At 40.1% G+C, this 17,391-nt stretch overlaps 3 protein-coding genes across 3 annotated transcripts; 2 read left to right on the top strand and 1 right to left on the bottom strand.

Annotated features, from left to right (window-relative positions):
• The first annotated feature begins 3,006 nt into the window (after window positions 1-3,006).
• Window positions 3,007-3,387, top strand: LOC122651205 (ubiquitin-like). The gene has a single exon (XM_043844513.1). It carries the CDS (start codon window positions 3,007-3,009, stop codon window positions 3,385-3,387), a length of 381 nt encoding a protein of 126 aa, XP_043700448.1.
• A 3,354-nt stretch (window positions 3,388-6,741) lies between these two features.
• On the top strand, window positions 6,742-8,241 carry LOC122651204 (pentatricopeptide repeat-containing protein At2g13600-like). Its single transcript, XM_043844512.1, has one exon. The coding sequence runs from the start codon at window positions 6,742-6,744 to the stop codon at window positions 8,239-8,241; it is 1,500 nt and encodes a 499-aa protein (XP_043700447.1).
• Window positions 8,242-12,360: 4,119 nt separating this feature from the next.
• LOC122651593 (ubiquitin-fold modifier-conjugating enzyme 1) lies at window positions 12,361-15,965 on the bottom strand. Its single transcript, XM_043845036.1, has 3 exons — window positions 15,537-15,965; window positions 13,661-13,722; window positions 12,361-12,650 (listed from the first exon to the last, which is right to left on the bottom strand). The coding sequence occupies exons 1-3, from the start codon at window positions 15,867-15,869 to the stop codon at window positions 12,521-12,523; spliced, it is 525 nt and encodes a 174-aa protein (XP_043700971.1). The 5' UTR covers window positions 15,870-15,965; the 3' UTR covers window positions 12,361-12,520.
• Window positions 15,966-17,391: the final 1,426 nt, after the last annotated feature.

Here is a 17,391-nt window from a genome sequence, read left to right as displayed (position 1 = left end):
TTGAATAGCCAAGTAGATCTTAAACAAATGTTAATGGGGAAGTATAGGGTGCCAACCGGTCGGTCCTAGTTAGTTTTGATCACGCCTAATCGGTCCCCGATCACCATTCTAAGCTCAAATATCGGGACCAGACCATTTATCTAACCGGTCCCCAGTCCAAACTTTGACTGAATCAAAATCGATTAGTCAGTTAGCATATCAAACCAGCTATAAGGCATCGGGCTCCTCTCCAATGAGTGTCCAATGAGGCATCTAACGACTGGGCTGCCTGAATGTCCGTTGGACCCATGCAAGGACACATCCTGGCGTACGCCCACTCAGCCCAACCACTGGATGCTCATTGGGCACTCAATGGGGGTGGGGTGCTCATTGGAGAAGAGCTGGATCCGGCTAAGTTCATATTTGGACTATCAATTGTCTAATATATAGCATAAGGACGGAGTATACTTCGGGGAATGAACATATTGATTCAATTTCAATTGGGTTCGTTCGATCGGTTTTAAGTTTCGGTTGGTTGTTGGTCGATCTATGATCAAAATCAAGATTGTCTGCTAGCATGCGATACGCAAACGACGTGCCTATCCCTCTCCCTATTAATACTTAATTAATTAGACATGAGTTGATTCCACAATTTATGTGTGTACATGATCTCTTTTTATGTCCAGTATTTTTCAACTAAACTTTTAAAACTTGTTCCGTACTTTTTTTCTTTTTTCTGAATTTTTTGGCTATCCTGAAAATGTTCAACCGTATTTTTTTATCTGTCTCATTCAAATGCTAAGTCATTTTAAACACATTATACCGAACATAATTTTTTGGCTATTCTCATTTTAACTAACTTTTTTTTTTTTTTTTTTTTGGTAAGACTCATTTTAACTAACTATGATCTATAGTAATAAGCATAACAATATGTTGAGATCAATGGCATTCTTTGTAGTTTTCACAATTTCGAATCAAATTTCCAATAATATTTTCATGAGAGGTAGAATCTCCAAACGATGAGTCTGAGAAGGAATCACCAAGCATAATGAATCAAAGTCGTGGGAAGGGCAGTTTGAAAAATATTAAAGGAAAAAGAGGATAGGAAGAGAGAATGTCGAGAAAAATTCTTTGTGGGTGAGTGTACCGCCCACAACCAAACACAATGGGGGTGGGATTGCCTTGTCCCCTATGAAAGGCAGAAACTCCACCCCTATGATGCTTCCACGTGCACTCTCATTGGCCCCCGCACTCTCCCACTAAGAATGTTCCCCAAAAAAAAAAGATTATGGAGGGAATTCACAGAAGATATTTTTCTATTTTTATTATAGAGAAATTTGACCACCAAAATGGATGTAGAGCTCACGATTGGATCCTTACTTTTTCATTATTAAATCCATAAAACTATATCTATAGATTCATGTATTTCCCTTCTCTTCTATGAAATGAAAGCCTTTATATCATTTTCCTAAGAAATAAAATAAAATAAAAAAATTAGATGGATATGGATCCTCTATCACATAGAATGATAACAATAGTGGCAATTCACTAACTGCTGTGACATTTGACAATTAATATTAATAATTAAAAAATATTACATAATATTAATTACTCCTTCCACTAACCAAATAGAAAATCAAAGTCAAAGACGCGCTTTTAAGTGATAAAGACTATAACCAAACACCCTATAAATGAAACTTTTGCCAGCAGAAACATGCAATATATGCACTCTCTGGTGAGTGGTGGAGGGCTTGGAAACTTTGGTTTTCCTATTCAATACAAAATCTGGTGGAAGGTTTAGAGGCTTTTGGTTTTTTCATTCAATCCTAAAATCTCTGACTCATTCAATTCAAAATTTCTGAGGTTAGCTTTTGTTCTCTATAAACTCCTAAAGAAGCTTCTTTTGAAGGGTTACTTATTGTTCTTATCTTTTACTTCTCCCTTCCCATCTTTTGGTTCTCTTATATGATTTTTTTGTTTCTTTTGGATTCGAATCCAACTCTCCACCACCACTTCTGATCATTGATTGAGAACTTTCTTTATTTTTGCAGGTTCTCAAATCTCCTGCATCTAGCTAGACTGGTTTTCTGGTGGGAATTTTGTAAGTGAAAATTTGTGTGATATATGCATTTGTGAAAGTTTTGTCTATCTTCTCTTTGTTATCTCTATATATAAATATTAGAAAACAAAAGATGCCCTTCCTTATATGAATTTAGCTCACCTCCGGGGAGCCCAGCATGCCCAAGGTGCTGTCAGCCGTTTAGCTGTGCCGCACATATCCCTTCCATATATGGGCCTAAATTTATGCAGATAAAAATAGCCTTGTTGGATTATTCAAGCTGCATTTGGTATGCATTCTTGGAAAGCATTCCAAAAAATCATCCCAAACGCAAATTAAATTCAAAATGTTTGATGTACGATTTCAAATGCTTTCAAAGTATAGTTGTATAGTTCATTTTCTTTATCCATGATTTAGAGTTGAGATCTTAGGGGTGGATTGCCCAGGACCCACAAAATGTTGAGCTTGAGAAGATGAGATAACAAATATATGTTAAATCAATTGTGGGTCTAGATGTTTAAGATGTGGGTTGGAATTCTACAGCTGTGTTTGGTATGATTTCTTAGAATGCATTATCGGCTTAGAATGTATTTCAAGAATGCATATCAAACGCAACTTAATTAGATAGAATAAATTAAGCATACAAAAATTTGGAAAATTCTGAAAAGGTTAGGAACTTTTGTACCCAAGTCAAATGACACTAGATACTTAAGGTTGTGTTTGGTATGCGGAATAGATTCTGGGTCTAGAATGCCTTTTGAAGCGAGAAAATAGAGAAGAAATGGGTTTCAAAATGCATTCGAGACCCACCAAACACAGATGATCCGCTCTCTCTCTCTGTCTCTGTTATTGTATTTTTATGACTTTGTAAATACTCTTACAGGAAGGGCCATCATCAGCATTGAGGTTGGGAACTCTTAAGTACTCAAGATTCAGGAGAGGCAGGAGGGTTAATTTTTCTCTTTAAGATGCAAATTTTTGTTAGATCATTCAATGGGAAGATCATTACATTGGATGTTGAGAGTTCAGATAAGATAAAAAATTTGAAAGTTAAATTAAAGGAAAAGGAAGGTACTCCTTTGGAACAACAACGCCTGAAACTAGGTCCTAAGTACTTGATGGATAGCCATAGCCTTTCAGATTACAATATCCAGAATGAATCAACAATTGAGCTTGAGCTTATACCTTCAGAAGAGAAGACATTGGCTGACTGGTTATATAATAACCACAATGAGTTAGAAGAGGATAGAGCATTAGCATATGACAACATTCAGAGCAAATCCAAATTTAGGTATCTTTGTGGATGTACTGTGATAAGAAGGAGAAGAAGGTTGAAGAATGAGATATAAATTTTTCAAGAATTTTCATTGCCAAGACAAGACAGTTTTGTGTTAGAAATCAAATTTTTTATTTCTTGTTTTCATCTTTGTGGGTTGAAGAATAATAAATATTTAAATTTGAGAGTATGGTGATGGATTGTATAATTTAATATAAATCATGTCTTCTTCCTTTTTTTTTGTCCCTTTTTAATTATGAGTGGTTGTGTGTCTAATCATTATCTTAAGGATGGTGGTCGTGAACCTTAAAAAAAAGGAAGAGAGTTTTATGTTTGGATTCATCACTTATCAAATTTCAAAAGTCAATTCAATCACATCCCTTCTCATGTATTGATTATGCATTCATCATTATTTTTACCGTAATAATGATGGATCCTCGAATCCAGAAGACACATTATGCAGAGGTAGCTGGATTAACAAACACTAATGTTTGGAGAAGGGTTTTAAAACTAGGAATTGGGGGTGGAAATGGTCTCGATTCGAATCGGGTCTTAATCGGCTTCAATTGGCTTAAAACAACTTAAGAAATTGGCTTAAAACAACTTAAGAATCAGTAGATCTCACGAATATTCCAACGATTCTAGAGTTTTTCCCCTCGAAATTGATCGTATCAAATTGCCAAAAAATGGGATCGGTATCAGCCGATTCCCAATCCGATTGACCAATTTTTTAATCCCTGATTTGAAGAGTTTTGGGGATTGTTGACTGGAGAGCTTCAATCCATACGATGGCACACATCCCGATGCACTGGCATATGGATCGAGACCTCCCCAGCTGCATGATGTGCGCTGCACACCGTGCCGTATGGGAAAGGAGCTCAATCCATTGTTGGCCCAGTCTATTGAGCAATACAATTACCTTTGACACATTAATTGGTTAAAAGTTTAACAATCACAATCACATCAAATCTTGAACAAAACAAGATAATCATAAATAGAAGTAGAAAGAGTCTAACTGGGAGCTGTGAATTCCAACAGTTTAGTATCCCTTAAACACTAATCCCTAAATAGTCCCAAGGGGTTAGCGCAGCTGGCTTGGAGGGGACATGAGACTCTGCCTCAGGAAGCGAGGTCTCGTGATCAAACCTTCGCCGTTGCATAATTTCTTGGGACCACCTCGTCTGAGGCTCACTAGGGCCCAGAAGCTCCCGGTTCATGTGTGGCGGGGGGGAATTTAGTCGGCCTAAAGTCGGTTACCCCTCCTGTATAAAAAAAAAAATCCCCCTAAATAGATAAATCTGTGTTTCACTGAGTCGGGTTACTAATTGTTTCCACTGCAGCGTTAACGTTCTTCTTCTCCTCGGCTGATGATTTACCTTCTTTGACAGCTTGGTTGCCGGAGTTGGAGGTGACGTTGACGTTGGGCCATTGACGGCATTGACAGCGTTGTCCTTCTGGGATCTGCTTATAAACCGAGGCCGTATGCCTCCCACATCCGGCCCATGTTGTCTTTCCACAAGACGAACATTTCGTTGCGAAACACATCCTTCTTTCCTTGATGATCGAGTTTGTAGATGGCAGAGAAAGAGAACTGTTTTGTAGTTTCTTATATTCTATCCGAGAGCTTTTGCTCTTCTCCTGTTTTCCTTGTTGATGGAGCCTTGGTGTAGCTTGTTTATGTGTATATAAGCATCCAATGGAAACTTCTTAAAATGTTCTTCTCATGAAAATTGTTGACTCTGTCGAACACATTACAAGGTCATTAGGCTACTTGGACTTTGATCAAGCATTACGTACGCATCCAGGGAAGGGGCAAGGGAGGCATCTAAAACACTGCACAATATGTATATAATTACTGACCAGAATTGTTATGTTTGATCTAATGGTAGACCAGGTAAAAGTGTCTCTCCTATGAACATCTATTTTCGATCGGGATTGAATCAGAATTGATTTGAATTGGTCACCAAAACCCTAGAATCGGGGCTTCAAATATGAAACCCAATGATCCAGACTCAAAAACCTTAGAATCAACCGTTTTGGAACGGTCAGAATTGGTATTAGTCATGGCCAATTCTGATCCGAAATGTCATATTTGATCAATCCGATTTTGAATTTTAAAACGGTGAGTCAAATAGCAAATCTGACGATTGGATGCCTAAATGATGGTATAGATATAGCATATGTCCAATTTCAAAATCAAATTCAATCATTTATCGACTCCACCTCCCCCTTTGAGGTCACCTGCCAGAGAGGAAACTCCCTGGTGGTGAACATGGGTTTCCTCTCTGGCGGTGAACATGGGGGCCCAGTATCTCTCGGAAGGCCGGATACTTCTTGTTCTGAAAAAACAAAAAAATTCAATCGTTTATCCCATGTATAAGTATGCATTCCCATATATATTTATGCACAATTACTGATACTATAATCTCTATTGGATCACTTTTGTTTCATTCTCTTTATTTATTAAAATGGAAAAAAAAACGCCACCTGGTCGAGCAGTGCAAGTCACCCCTGCGCCCTAACATAGGGGGGCATGCAAAATGACTGCCGCATCCCCTGAAACCTTAGAAATAACCAAGGGTATGACGATCATTTTGCACACCCCTCTGTCAAATTATAGGTGTGACGTGTTTGGCACAATTGACCAGATGGCATTCTTTCACCCTTATTAAAAATTTCCCCTTCTTCAAGAAGATCTGGGTCAAGAAATGAGGACCTTTATCTCCCCCAGTACTACTAGGGGTGCTGTGCGCATCGTGCGGCACAGCACCGCCCATGTGTGCATGGTGGGCCCCACTATGCACACATGGGCGGTGCTGCGCCGCACGATGCGCACAGCACCCCCAGTAGTAGTAGGGGCGATAATTTTCCAAGAAATGACTGGATCTTTATCACCTCCAGTTTGCTGACCGGCCCAGTTCCCCAGTTCCTCTAACAAAGGGGGGCTGAAATGACCTCTCTACCCATGCCCAAACACCCTGCCCGGGTGGGGTCCACCATCCCCCTATTAGAGGAACTGGGGAACTGGGCCGGTCAGCAAACTGGAGGTGATAATTTTCCAAAATGACTGAAGTCTACCCAATAACAAAAAAAATTGACTGAAGCCATTTTAGACTATTGACTGGGTCAACTATACTGGCAGGTCATATAGTCTTGGATGGAGCAAGTTTTGAGCCGTGCCAAGCCTAATCTTAAAAACCACTCACGCTCAGGTTGTCCTTAAATCCCAGTTTTAACCCAAACCATGGTTTTAGGTATCGGGTATCATCTAGTTTAGTTTTGGTACCGTTATCATATTAGTACGGTATTGATCGTATCAAACGGCTTTACCCTGATACCGATACCTACACAAGTTATGAACCAATCTTACAATTCCAGTCTGCCCATCATCCCCCTTCTGGAATGACCACTGCGAGTGAATGGATTAATGAGGACTCATGTAGACTCTGGGGCTTGCGCTGAGGCTCTCCACGCTCTCACTCGCCTGCACCATGCAGGCCTTAATGCCGTCCACAACTTCACATTCCCAATTGCACTTAAAGCTTGTGCTTCTCTCAAAGCCTTGAAACAGGGCCAGCAGATCCATGCCCTCGTCCTAATCCTGGGTTTCCAATGGAACATCTACTCAGGCAACGCTCTCATCTCTATGTACTATAGTTGTGGCAATACTCAAGCAGCAGCTAGAGTGTTCGACCATATGCCCCAAAGAAATACCGTTACTTGGAATTCTATAATGAATGGCTGCATCCACAATGGCCATGCCCATGAATCTTTCTCCTACTTTCGTAGGATGATAATGGCAAAATCGTTGCTTTCGTCGTCCCTCGAGCAGTGGCCTGACTCGGTCACTATGTGCACGATCCTAAACGCTCATGCCCATCTTGGACCCGTCGCTCTTCGTAGCGGCTGGGCTGTTCATGGGTACATTACTAGACAAGGACATCGAATTGTTACGAAACCAGATACAACGAGACCATTTGTAAAAAATGCTCTGATCCACATGTATATTGAGTCGTTATGTTTGACATATGCAGAAAAAGTTTTCCAAGGGATGGCTGCAGAAGAGAGGGATGTGGTTACTTGGACCACAATGATTTCTGGGTATCTGCATTACAAACTGGAAAGTCGAGCGCTAGCGACATTCCAATCCATGTTGTCGGAACACCATGGAAATGCAAGCCTTGATGCGGTCACTGTGGCTGCGGTAATTCCGGCTCTTCGGTCTCTTCAGCAGGGGAAAGAGATCCATTGTTTTGCAATCAAGAATGGTCATGGCAGGCATAATATGTTTGTTATCTCGTCTTTGCTTAAAATGTATGTTGAATATGGCGCCATTGAGTATGCCACCAAGATTTTCCAAAGAATTAAGGAGAAAAATGTCGTGGTATGGACTGCCATGATCATGGGTTATGCCAAGCATGGCTTGAGTGAGGACTGCTTGAGACTGTTCGATGAGATGCGGCTGCAAGCAGGCGTGATGCCAAACGAACTAACCTTCATGGGTGTCCTTACTGCATGCAGCCATGCTGGCCTTGTTGAAAAAGCTCAAGAATGCTTCAAGTGCATGACCCAAGAGTATGGGTTGATGCCTGATTTGCATCATTATGCAGCCATGGTTGACGTGCTTGGTCGAGCTGGAAGGCTGAGGGAGGCTCTGGATCTCATTGAGGCCATGCCAATGGAGCCAAGCTCACCCGTTTGGGGGTCTTTGCTAGCTTATTGTGGCCTTCACCAAGATATGGACTTGGGACAAGAGATAGCCAAGATTGTGTTGAGCATGGAACCAGATAACCCGGGGAATTTTGTGCTGCTGTCCAACATGTTGGCCCAGGAGCAGAGATGGGATGATGCTAGCATGGTCAGAGAGACCATGAAATGCCTTGGGCTGAAGAAGGTGCCTGGTTGCAGTTTGGAACACAACCATTAAACATGCTAGATAGTATTAAGTGTGAATGAGGTGGGTGAGCCTTGGTGCAACAGTTAAGTTGCACTATTGCAACCTGTCGGTTGCGGGTTCAAAACTTGGAAACAGCCTCTCCTATGAAGCAGGGGGTAAGGCTGCATACATTTGCCCCTCCCAAACCCTGCAGTAGCGAGAATCTTGTGCACTGGAACACTCTTTATTAAGTGTGAATAATAAATTGTTGTGGACCACCTATGTGGTCTTCTAGTGGAAGATGAGGAAAGCTTTTTACTATGAGTCTCTTACCCTTGTTTTTGTCTGATTCTACAAAAACACCACTAAACTCACTGCTCTCCAATCCAATGGACCAAAACATCAGAGGTCTTTGTCATATTTTTCTGGCAGCATATCCGCTTTCCTTCATTTTTGTAATCATAAACGTGATGAGGCTGTAAGACCTACAATGGCTACAAAGGGAAGGTCGTCAGGATTTGTTGCTGCAAGTGGATTATCCAGACTTCGATAGGGTTAATGGATCTATTGTTAGTGTTTTAACCCTTCAGAGGTATGGTCTACTCATCACCGAATCTGGCTCAGTAAGGATTGCAAGTTGCTACAGGTGTTCAAAGTGAAGGACCTGCCCTCTGCCGATAAAGGGCAAAGGAATGCAGTCCATGGAAGTGTGGCACCAAGTGAGGTATTTTATTTGTTTTAATGGATGGCTCAAGGATCATATTGATTGGAAATGCTCTTTGCCTGTTTCTGTAATTTGTTTGTTTTACCTAATTACTTTTGGGGTGGAAATGAACTTACATTTTCTTTTTGCAGGGGACTAGTTCGAAAAGTACAACTATTTGGATTTATGCTGAACAGTTTGAGAGTCTTCTCCAAACATGACATGGATGCTCGGACAGGATTCAAACATCTGTTAGGTTGGCTCACCATCATTTTCATAATCTGATTTTGTTACATCTTCAATTATATGTTTAGAATTTAGCTTTGGTATTCTCAGTTTTGAAGCTAAGACTATTCTTAGAATTGGAGGAGCCTAATTGTGATCACAAATAGCCTTTAGCTATTATCATTGCACATAATAGTTGCTTTTGATTTTGGTTGAATACAAGTGTGGATTCCATCTTTTTGTGCTCTCTTTTACATATTATTTTCTTCAATTTTGATTGGCTTTACATATGGCTTGTTTTTGCCTTGAAATATGCCATAACCCATGATTTAAAAAGGAAAAGGGGGAGGGGTGTGGAATGAAATAAAAGGGAATCTGTTTATTATGCAAGTAAATTATAATTAATAAATTTATTATTTTACCATCATATAAATACAAATTAAGAAAAAATGAGAAGTCGAAGAGGGAGAGTTTGATTTGCGCAAATCCAAAATTGAGTACAGAATATAGACCTAAGGGGTGAAGACTGGAGAGAGATTGAAATGGAGAAATACAATGGTGTTAGAGGGAGAGATTGACTTGTAGAGAGAGAAAGATGTTAGGGTTTAAGCACAAGGTTGCTTAAAGCATTACACCCTAAGTATCTAGTTTGGAAAACCCAGATTGCTGCCTCCAGCTAGTATTTATATGAAACTAGGGTTTAGGTCAAATGGGCTAATTACTAGATTGCCCCTCACAACCTGAGTATAAATACAAGTAGGATTATATTAGAACATATGAAGGGATATTACATAAATACCCTTACAAAAGAGAGACAGAGAGATCAGACTAAGGGAGAGATTTTTCAGAGAGAGAGAGCGTGATAGGAAGAACAGAGATGGGGGTGGGTAAGGGAGTTAACTGAGCTTTAGCTCCTTGACGGGTGAGGACTGGAGGGGGAAGGGCTTGCTCTTAGCAAGTGTTGGAGGAAGAAGATGGGCTGAGGTGCACGTATGATTCTCTATCAGACCGGTTCAACATAGTTGATTTTCTTGAAGGAGGGGCTCCTTAGAGGAAGGGAGACCTTGACAGTGGAGATGCTCCCTAGAGGAAGGCCTCCCTGATCCCAAACATGTTCAAAAATAAATGCAATGAGGCTTTCTCTAAGTTGAGGCCTTGAATGAACCTGAGATGATTATGGCCAAACCTCCAGTCTTAGAAAGTAGGCAGCCCCCACCTCCACTCTCTAGGAAGGGATAGAGAAATTAGTATTAAAAAAAGGAAGAGGAAGGGGTTCATGCATGATCGAACATGGGGAAAGGAATCATTCGTCAAATAGGGGGGATGGTTTTGGTCATTTTGACACCCTATTGTCCTCATTCGATGTTCTGTGTGCACCGTGTATGGTGCAGAGTCGTGCACAGAACCTTTGGCCAAAAAAGAAGGAATGGTTTGTGTCATCTTGTTGCAGGGCCAAAATAGAAAAAGGAAAATAATAAGACACATAAATCAATCATTGTGTCATCATGGTTTGTGTCAGCATGGGGTGTGGCCGTGCTCCCTCTCTACCATTCTTAGAGAAGCCTCTCCGTTATAATACTTATATATACATGTATCATCAGTCAGAGTTTCAACCAAATACATAGGGTTGGAGCATTATCCAAAGATATAAAAAGTTGAGGGGAGAAAGATAGACACAGTGCCCACTTATGTTGATATCTTACATGTCAAGCCAATAACAGCGAAAATGAGAGTTTGGTAGATGTCGATACATCATACAACAGAGGTTTATACCTTTAATGAGGAGAGTGATCAAGAGAGGGAATTACACATTGACATTATTTATAGAAATACCATATTTTTAAATATATAGTTGGAAAAGGTTCTCTAAGCCACTAGAGCAAGGTATGTTTGCACCTGTTACTATCTCTCTTTTCTTTACATGAAATGACCTTGCTACCCTCCTATGTATAATACCATATTGTCACACCTCATTGATGTGCTTCCTTATACAAGTTACTCATAAGACCTCTCACATATATATAACAAGGGAAAGAGAACACTACCTGGTCGTATTGTGGTGTGAGGCCCCTGAGCCCAGATACAGGGCCATGCAAAATGATCTTCACGTCCTCAAGGATTTCCTCCTTTTCATGAGGTCACGGCCGTGCATCGCATGCAACTAGGTAGCGTTCTTTCTCCCATATAATAATAAAGATTAATGAAAATTTTGTGTTTATCACAAGTTTGGAATTCATAAGAATCTTTGACCCATTGGAGCATTACTCATTTCGGGTCAAGATTTGTCCAATCAAATCAAGGAAGAGGGGAGAAGCTGCAGGCTTTGCTCAGCTAGCAAGGACCAGGTCCCAGGATTGAACCACACCCCACCCTCGCGAGGCATGCGCCCATTCCCCTCCTTGCATGATATGCGCTCCCTCCCCTGCTTTTGTCACCCCTTCTGAGGTCAGCCGTCAGCCTATGAGACTTTGATGTAATGAAAAAGCATTGGAATCTTGTTAATAGCTATCTTGAGCTAGCTGATGCTACAGAAAACTTTACTAGTGTATATTTTAAATGGTGTGACTATGAGGGTTATCGTCCTCTTCTATCCTTATAGTCTTTTTGTTTTTGTCTTTTTTTCCATTAACAAAAAAAAACGTATAGTTTAAAAACCTGCAAAATTCATTAAGTAGAATATGGAAGGCTGATCTAATTGGTCGGACAATTGCATAAACAGATTGCAGCTTCCTCAAACAGAGCAACCAGGCTGGTTGGGCATCAATCTTAAATACTGGAAAGGACACCTATCATATCTTCTTTGATCACGGAAATCCAGATTCAGCTGAAGAAGCAGAAGGGAGAGCAATTGAGCAAGGAGAAGAGAGCAGAATGGAGAGCAAAGTGCATAGGGATATGGACAGACTCGGATTGCATGGAGCACTGGCTTAAAAAAATAGAACCAGAGGCCTTGTGGCCTTGTCTCCTCACAGACATTGTCTTTGCTCAATAAATTTAATTCTGGAGCAACTAGGAAAGTTAGTAGAACGGCTGTTAGATTATCAAATGATTTGGCATGTACGGCAAGGACTTATTCAATAACAGGATCTAGAGTAGGGAATGTTCATGATAAATGTATGATGATTTAGTTGTAATAAAGTTAATTAAAGAATTTAACCAACAGACCAATGGGGGAGTTAGAATATTTAAAGCATACATGAACAGCCTCACTCCAAAAAAAACCTATCGAGTTAGATATATTGAAGCTCAGATATAACTATTTAATACTGTTATAAATATTGTACCTTCTCAAATATAATTTGCACTTCAAAAGGGACATCCAGCTACATGAATCTAAATATTTATTTGTTTGATTGATAGAGTTAACCATTACATTTGTTGACATTAACAGTATGGGAAATGCTAAGAACCAGCAGATGAGGCTGCATCATCTTTGTGCTTGATCATACCCGAATCAACAAGGATAGGCACCTCTGCTGCAAGCCATGGTGCAAGACCTAAACAAAGAGCATGTGCAATACCGAACCTGGGACTGCCAAAACCAAAAACAGAATTAAAACTGTCTAAATATTCCTCCCCCTCCCCCTTCAAAAAAAAAAATAGAAGAACGAAAGACAAGAGGAGTGTTAAAAATCAGCATAGGTATTATGTCTTTGGTCAAAAAATACCAGTGAGATGAGTGTGTGGTTCCCTGTCACATGGACGGACCCTCATCTGTCGGAGTCTATCATGTGACAAGGGAGCGTTGCTTGTGATGGGGACAAAGTCTATAAACAATTCTGACAATTACTTCTAGCTAATTAACTAAACTAAACAAAACTGCGAAATAGCAGTGTTACCATTTTAGTGAACAGGGTTCAGGTAGTGCAACTTTAGGAAATTATAAATGTCGTTAATACAAGAGAAGACAATGCAAAACCCTAATTCAAAGGGGGGGGGGGTGAGAGATAAGAAGCAATGTGTTTTAAGAAATCAAATAAGAACACTCCCTTGATTTCTCCAAAACATATTTGTAATCCCATCTCTAGAGACTACTGAATTCGGTCAAAAGAAAAGGGGCAAAAAGTAGCAAACCACCCATAAATATATAAATTTATGGGATACTAAAGAAAGTAAAGCTTGTTCTACATCTCGCTAAAATATTAGAAGATGGTGCAAAAACAAAATTCCAAAACGGCAATATGTTTTAAGTAAGCAATCAAGAATATTCCTTTTATACTCCAAAACATGTTTTTCAATCCAGCGGGGGACCATTGCTTGAGAACGGCCAATTTTGCACCAAAAATGCCGAAGATTAGGCCCTTCTCCAAACCCCTCCCAGGACCCCACATAGGCGGGACAACCAGCACTGGGTAATGGCCCTCTATATTTTCAATCCAGAGACTATAATCAGTCAAAAGAAGACAGGAAAAGTTTTGCAAACAATACAAAACATATATAATTTAAGGAGAACCAGAGAAAGAAAAACTTGCAATACTTCAATTTCATGCATTTTGATGTCATGTGTTAGAAAATTTCAATGGAACTGATGTCTGAACGTACCAGTTTTTGGCCCACAACGGCTTGAAGTGCACAGTCAAGCAGATCTTCCCACCCCTATACATCTGAACATCCACAGGCCCAAAACATTCAGAAGATAGGGGGAAAATGTAAAGAAAATAAATGAGTGTAAAGAACATAGTAAGATTATTCACACCAAATAGAAAAATAATGAAACTATTATGCATAGAAACTTGATAAAACCCAATCCAGCCCAGCGCTTGGGAATGGAAAATTTTGGTGATCCTTAATCAAACAGGAGGCTGGGCTACACAAATACTAAGAGGCAATTTATCACACACACGCACGCAGGTGCAAACAGTCATGCACACGGCCATATAACTATATTAAGTTATGGGACCCTATTGAATTTGATGATACTACAAGAGGAAGGTTGGTACATCAGTTCAGGAGCCGGCACTGTAAAAACTTCAGCCTTAGCGTGGATCCTAGAGCTTTGAATAGAATTGATTGGCAAAAGAGGATACATGTAGCCGACCCAATTTAGTCAGGATAAGGCTGAGTTGAGTTGTACAAGAGAACAGGGAATAAGGCCAGATGAGGAAGGAGAAAATGAAGAGCATGCAGGAGTAGCATTTTTGCCAATTAAGGTGCTGGCTCTTGTTGAGAGGGGTGAGCAGTTTCGGCATAGTGTGAAATCTTCATTTTTTGGTAGAGGCAGGGGTAATGGATCTAGGTGTAAAGGGGCTGTGTTGTTATTCATGTATAGGGCATTGGTTGATTTTTCAATGTTGTTTGCTTTGCTTTAGTGGGCTGAGTTTAGTTTGAACACAGCATCTTTTTCCCAAAGGCTAGCACACCTTCTTTTTTTAACTTTTTTATCGCCCCTTTCTTCGCTTTGGGGTAATGCAGTTCTAATAATCCTAATACTAGCTTAGTATTTAGGCAATAGGAATCTTCTGTGACAGAGAAGAAATAGGACCCAAACTAATGTACCGAGTAGGAAATACCAGCCATTAATAGTGATGTCAATATGATACTAGAAAATAGCAGAATTTTCAAGAAAAAATAGGAAAACAGATGGTGCAAGGTGAAACCCTAACGCTGGTTAAGATAGGGGCAGAATTTGCAATAGGCTTTAATGGGCAGAATAGGCTAAATAGAAAAGAAGAAACAGTGATACCAGGGACGATATGGCAACAGAAATAGATTATATACTAAAGAGATAATAGAGAAATTGATAGTTCAGCAATAGGGTGGAATAGGATAAATTTGTAAGTCAAAAACTAGTAATTGTTAGGCTAGAAACTTGGGTCAAGTGACCCCTGTAATTAGACCTTTTGACAGTCAAAGAATGGCAGATTTCTCTGATTGATAGAAGGGTGCAATTGGGAATGATAGGGGTTTTAACAGAGACAGAGCAGGGAGTCTGCATGTGGATAACAGAAGGTACAAATCTAGGGTTTTATGGACTGAACTGAAAGATAATGACTGCCGAGGCATGGCTCTAAAATATAAAGCAAACCGAACAATATACAGGAAAATATTAGGAAATCAAAATAGCCAAATTAAGTACCAATGACAATTCTGATTTATGTAAAATAGATCTATAACAGATTAAGAATATGAACTTTCTGACCTGATTTGGTTGGAAATTAGAACTAAAATACATTGAGAACAGAAACCAGGGTGGGAAGAAAAACAAAGTAGAAGAAGATAGGATTCCACCCATGAAATTGGTTTGACAATCTACCCATTCCCTTTGGAATCCACCTCAAATGTTCAGACCACGTATTCATACGGTTTGCAGCAAACAGACTCCACACCTCCTAGACCCCAATAACCCAAAGTTCTAACAATTTGATTAAACCCAACATAATGAAGAACAATAAAAGACAAAGAAAGGTGAAAACCTTACCTTGTGAGTCTTTCCATCGAGTTCAGGGAGCTCGAGCTCAGGAGCGGTAGATGGATAGGTCACGGGGATATCGAATTGCAGATCAAACTCGTATTTGAGAAGATTGTGAACGTACCAACACTTTCCTGTCCACCTTGTCCCCTCAGGATTTGCGGCAGTGATCCTGAACCAGTCGTTATCGTTGGACTTGTTCATCTGAGTGTAGGCTATCAACCCTTTATACTCTTCCTTCAGCCTCTGCGTCCATGCCGCTCCGTCCCTTGGACCTGCCTTTATCGTCAATAATGGAATTTTGGTCAGTGTCGACTTCGTATTCGGATCCCAACCCTCCATTGCTAAACCCTAACTTTAAGCTTTCTGTGCTTTTTTCTCCACACCCTTCTCAGCTGCGTTCTTCTCACGCCGATCTATCCCAAACGGTTTCTGCTCTCCTCTTTTTGTTTTTTGTCTGCCAGAAGAAGGCAGTGGAGCCGGAGCTAATGGGCATTTTTCTGAAACGGATTGACCCGAAATCCAATAAGGGTTGCTCTGCTGGTCGGTTCATGGATTTAGAAGTTCACATATCAATCCGACCGATACAATCGATCAAGTATTTGTATCGATGACCTATACCGATATTGATATGAATCAGCCGATACAATCAATATGATACAAATTCCTAAAGTCGTGGCTTAATTGTAAATTGTAATGGAAAAATCTGATTGACACGCCTTTTCACATAATGAGTCGTGTGATTTACACTATACTCTTCATTACTGAACAAATCCATCTCTCCCGCCCTCTCATTGGTGTGGTTTCTCATTTTGGCATCATGGGAAACCTGTACCTATTCTATAAATGTAAACTCATTTTGGACGCATTTTCATCACTTGTCTAGACTCTAGAGATTAAATGTGATCAATAAGACAAATATAGTGTATCTATGATGGATCTACCCATGTTGGTAGGGATGTAAAGGGATTGAAAATCCGAATTCGATTTGCGCCCGTATCCTTTTAGGGGTATTTGTTTCCGTTTAAGATATCCAGGAAAAAATTTGAATAACCCGGAATAAAAATTTATCTGATATGAATAGATATCCAAGTAATAATAAAAAATTAAGGGGCAAGAGATTTCTACTTGGTCGCATGGTCTCTACACAAGCGTCTGGGCCAATGGCTGAGCATGCCTGGATATCTACCCAGAGGGCAGAGGCTTCATCTCACAGTGCCCTGTGAGAGAGCAGAGGCGTCCTCTCACAATACCCTGTGAGAGGGCGTAAGAAACACCACCAAGCAGAGATTTTTTTCCCAAAAAGAAAATAGCTAATGATCTTGAGGGTTTTTTGAATATTCGTTTAACAAGTTCTAAGGAATGAGGAAATGAGAACTATGAGATAACGACAACTGAGAGACATGGATTGAGAGTGAATCGTAGCTGCCGGAGGAGGAAGGTCTTGGTTACATAAGTCTGGAATGTAAATGGATGGTTGAAATTCGAATTACATCCGTATCCGTTTAAGGATATCCATGTTCGGTCATGGAATATCTGGATTCGGTCACATCCGATCCAAATTCGATCCATTTACATCTCTAAATGTCATTGCGTCACGGTTTGATGAAGTGGGTCAGAATAGGTCAAAGGGGGTGACCCGTACTAGATTTCTAGGTTTTAGGCCGATTCCAACTGAATGTTGATCCCACTTACTTGAACCTAATGGTGCCTCCTAGAAAAACAAAAATGACTCCAAGATGAGCAATTAGCTATGAGGTTGGGTTAGGAGTGTAGAAATGAGATCCTATACACAATATGTAAAAAAATAAGAGAAACAGAAAGAAGAAACGATCACACAATCACAACACAAGGATTACGTGAT

The sequence above is a fragment of the Telopea speciosissima genome, chromosome 2, assembly GCF_018873765.1.
Source record: "Telopea speciosissima isolate NSW1024214 ecotype Mountain lineage chromosome 2, Tspe_v1, whole genome shotgun sequence".
NCBI classification, from domain to species: Eukaryota; Viridiplantae; Streptophyta; class Magnoliopsida; order Proteales; family Proteaceae; genus Telopea; species Telopea speciosissima.
Note: the sequence above shows the minus strand (reverse complement) of the source record. Positions and strands in the feature narration are given on the sequence as shown.

Bases quoted from the DNA above. Each gene is read 5' to 3' on its own strand.
- LOC122651205 (XM_043844513.1), top strand. From the start codon at position 3,007: ATGCAAATTTTTGTTAGATCATTCAATGGGAAGATCATTACATTGGAT.
- LOC122651204 (XM_043844512.1), top strand. From the start codon at position 6,742: ATGAGGACTCATGTAGACTCTGGGGCTTGCGCTGAGGCTCTCCACGCT.
- LOC122651593 (XM_043845036.1), bottom strand. From the start codon at position 15,869: ATGGAGGGTTGGGATCCGAATACGAAGTCGACACTGACCAAAATTCCA. The intron at 13,723-15,536 runs GTAAGGTTTTCA...GTGGATGTTCAG, and splicing joins TCGATGGAAAGACTCACAAG to ATGTATAGGGGTGGGAAGAT. The intron at 12,651-13,660 runs GTACGTTCAGAC...TGGTTTTGGCAG, and splicing joins CCGTTGTGGGCCAAAAACTG to TCCCAGGTTCGGTATTGCAC.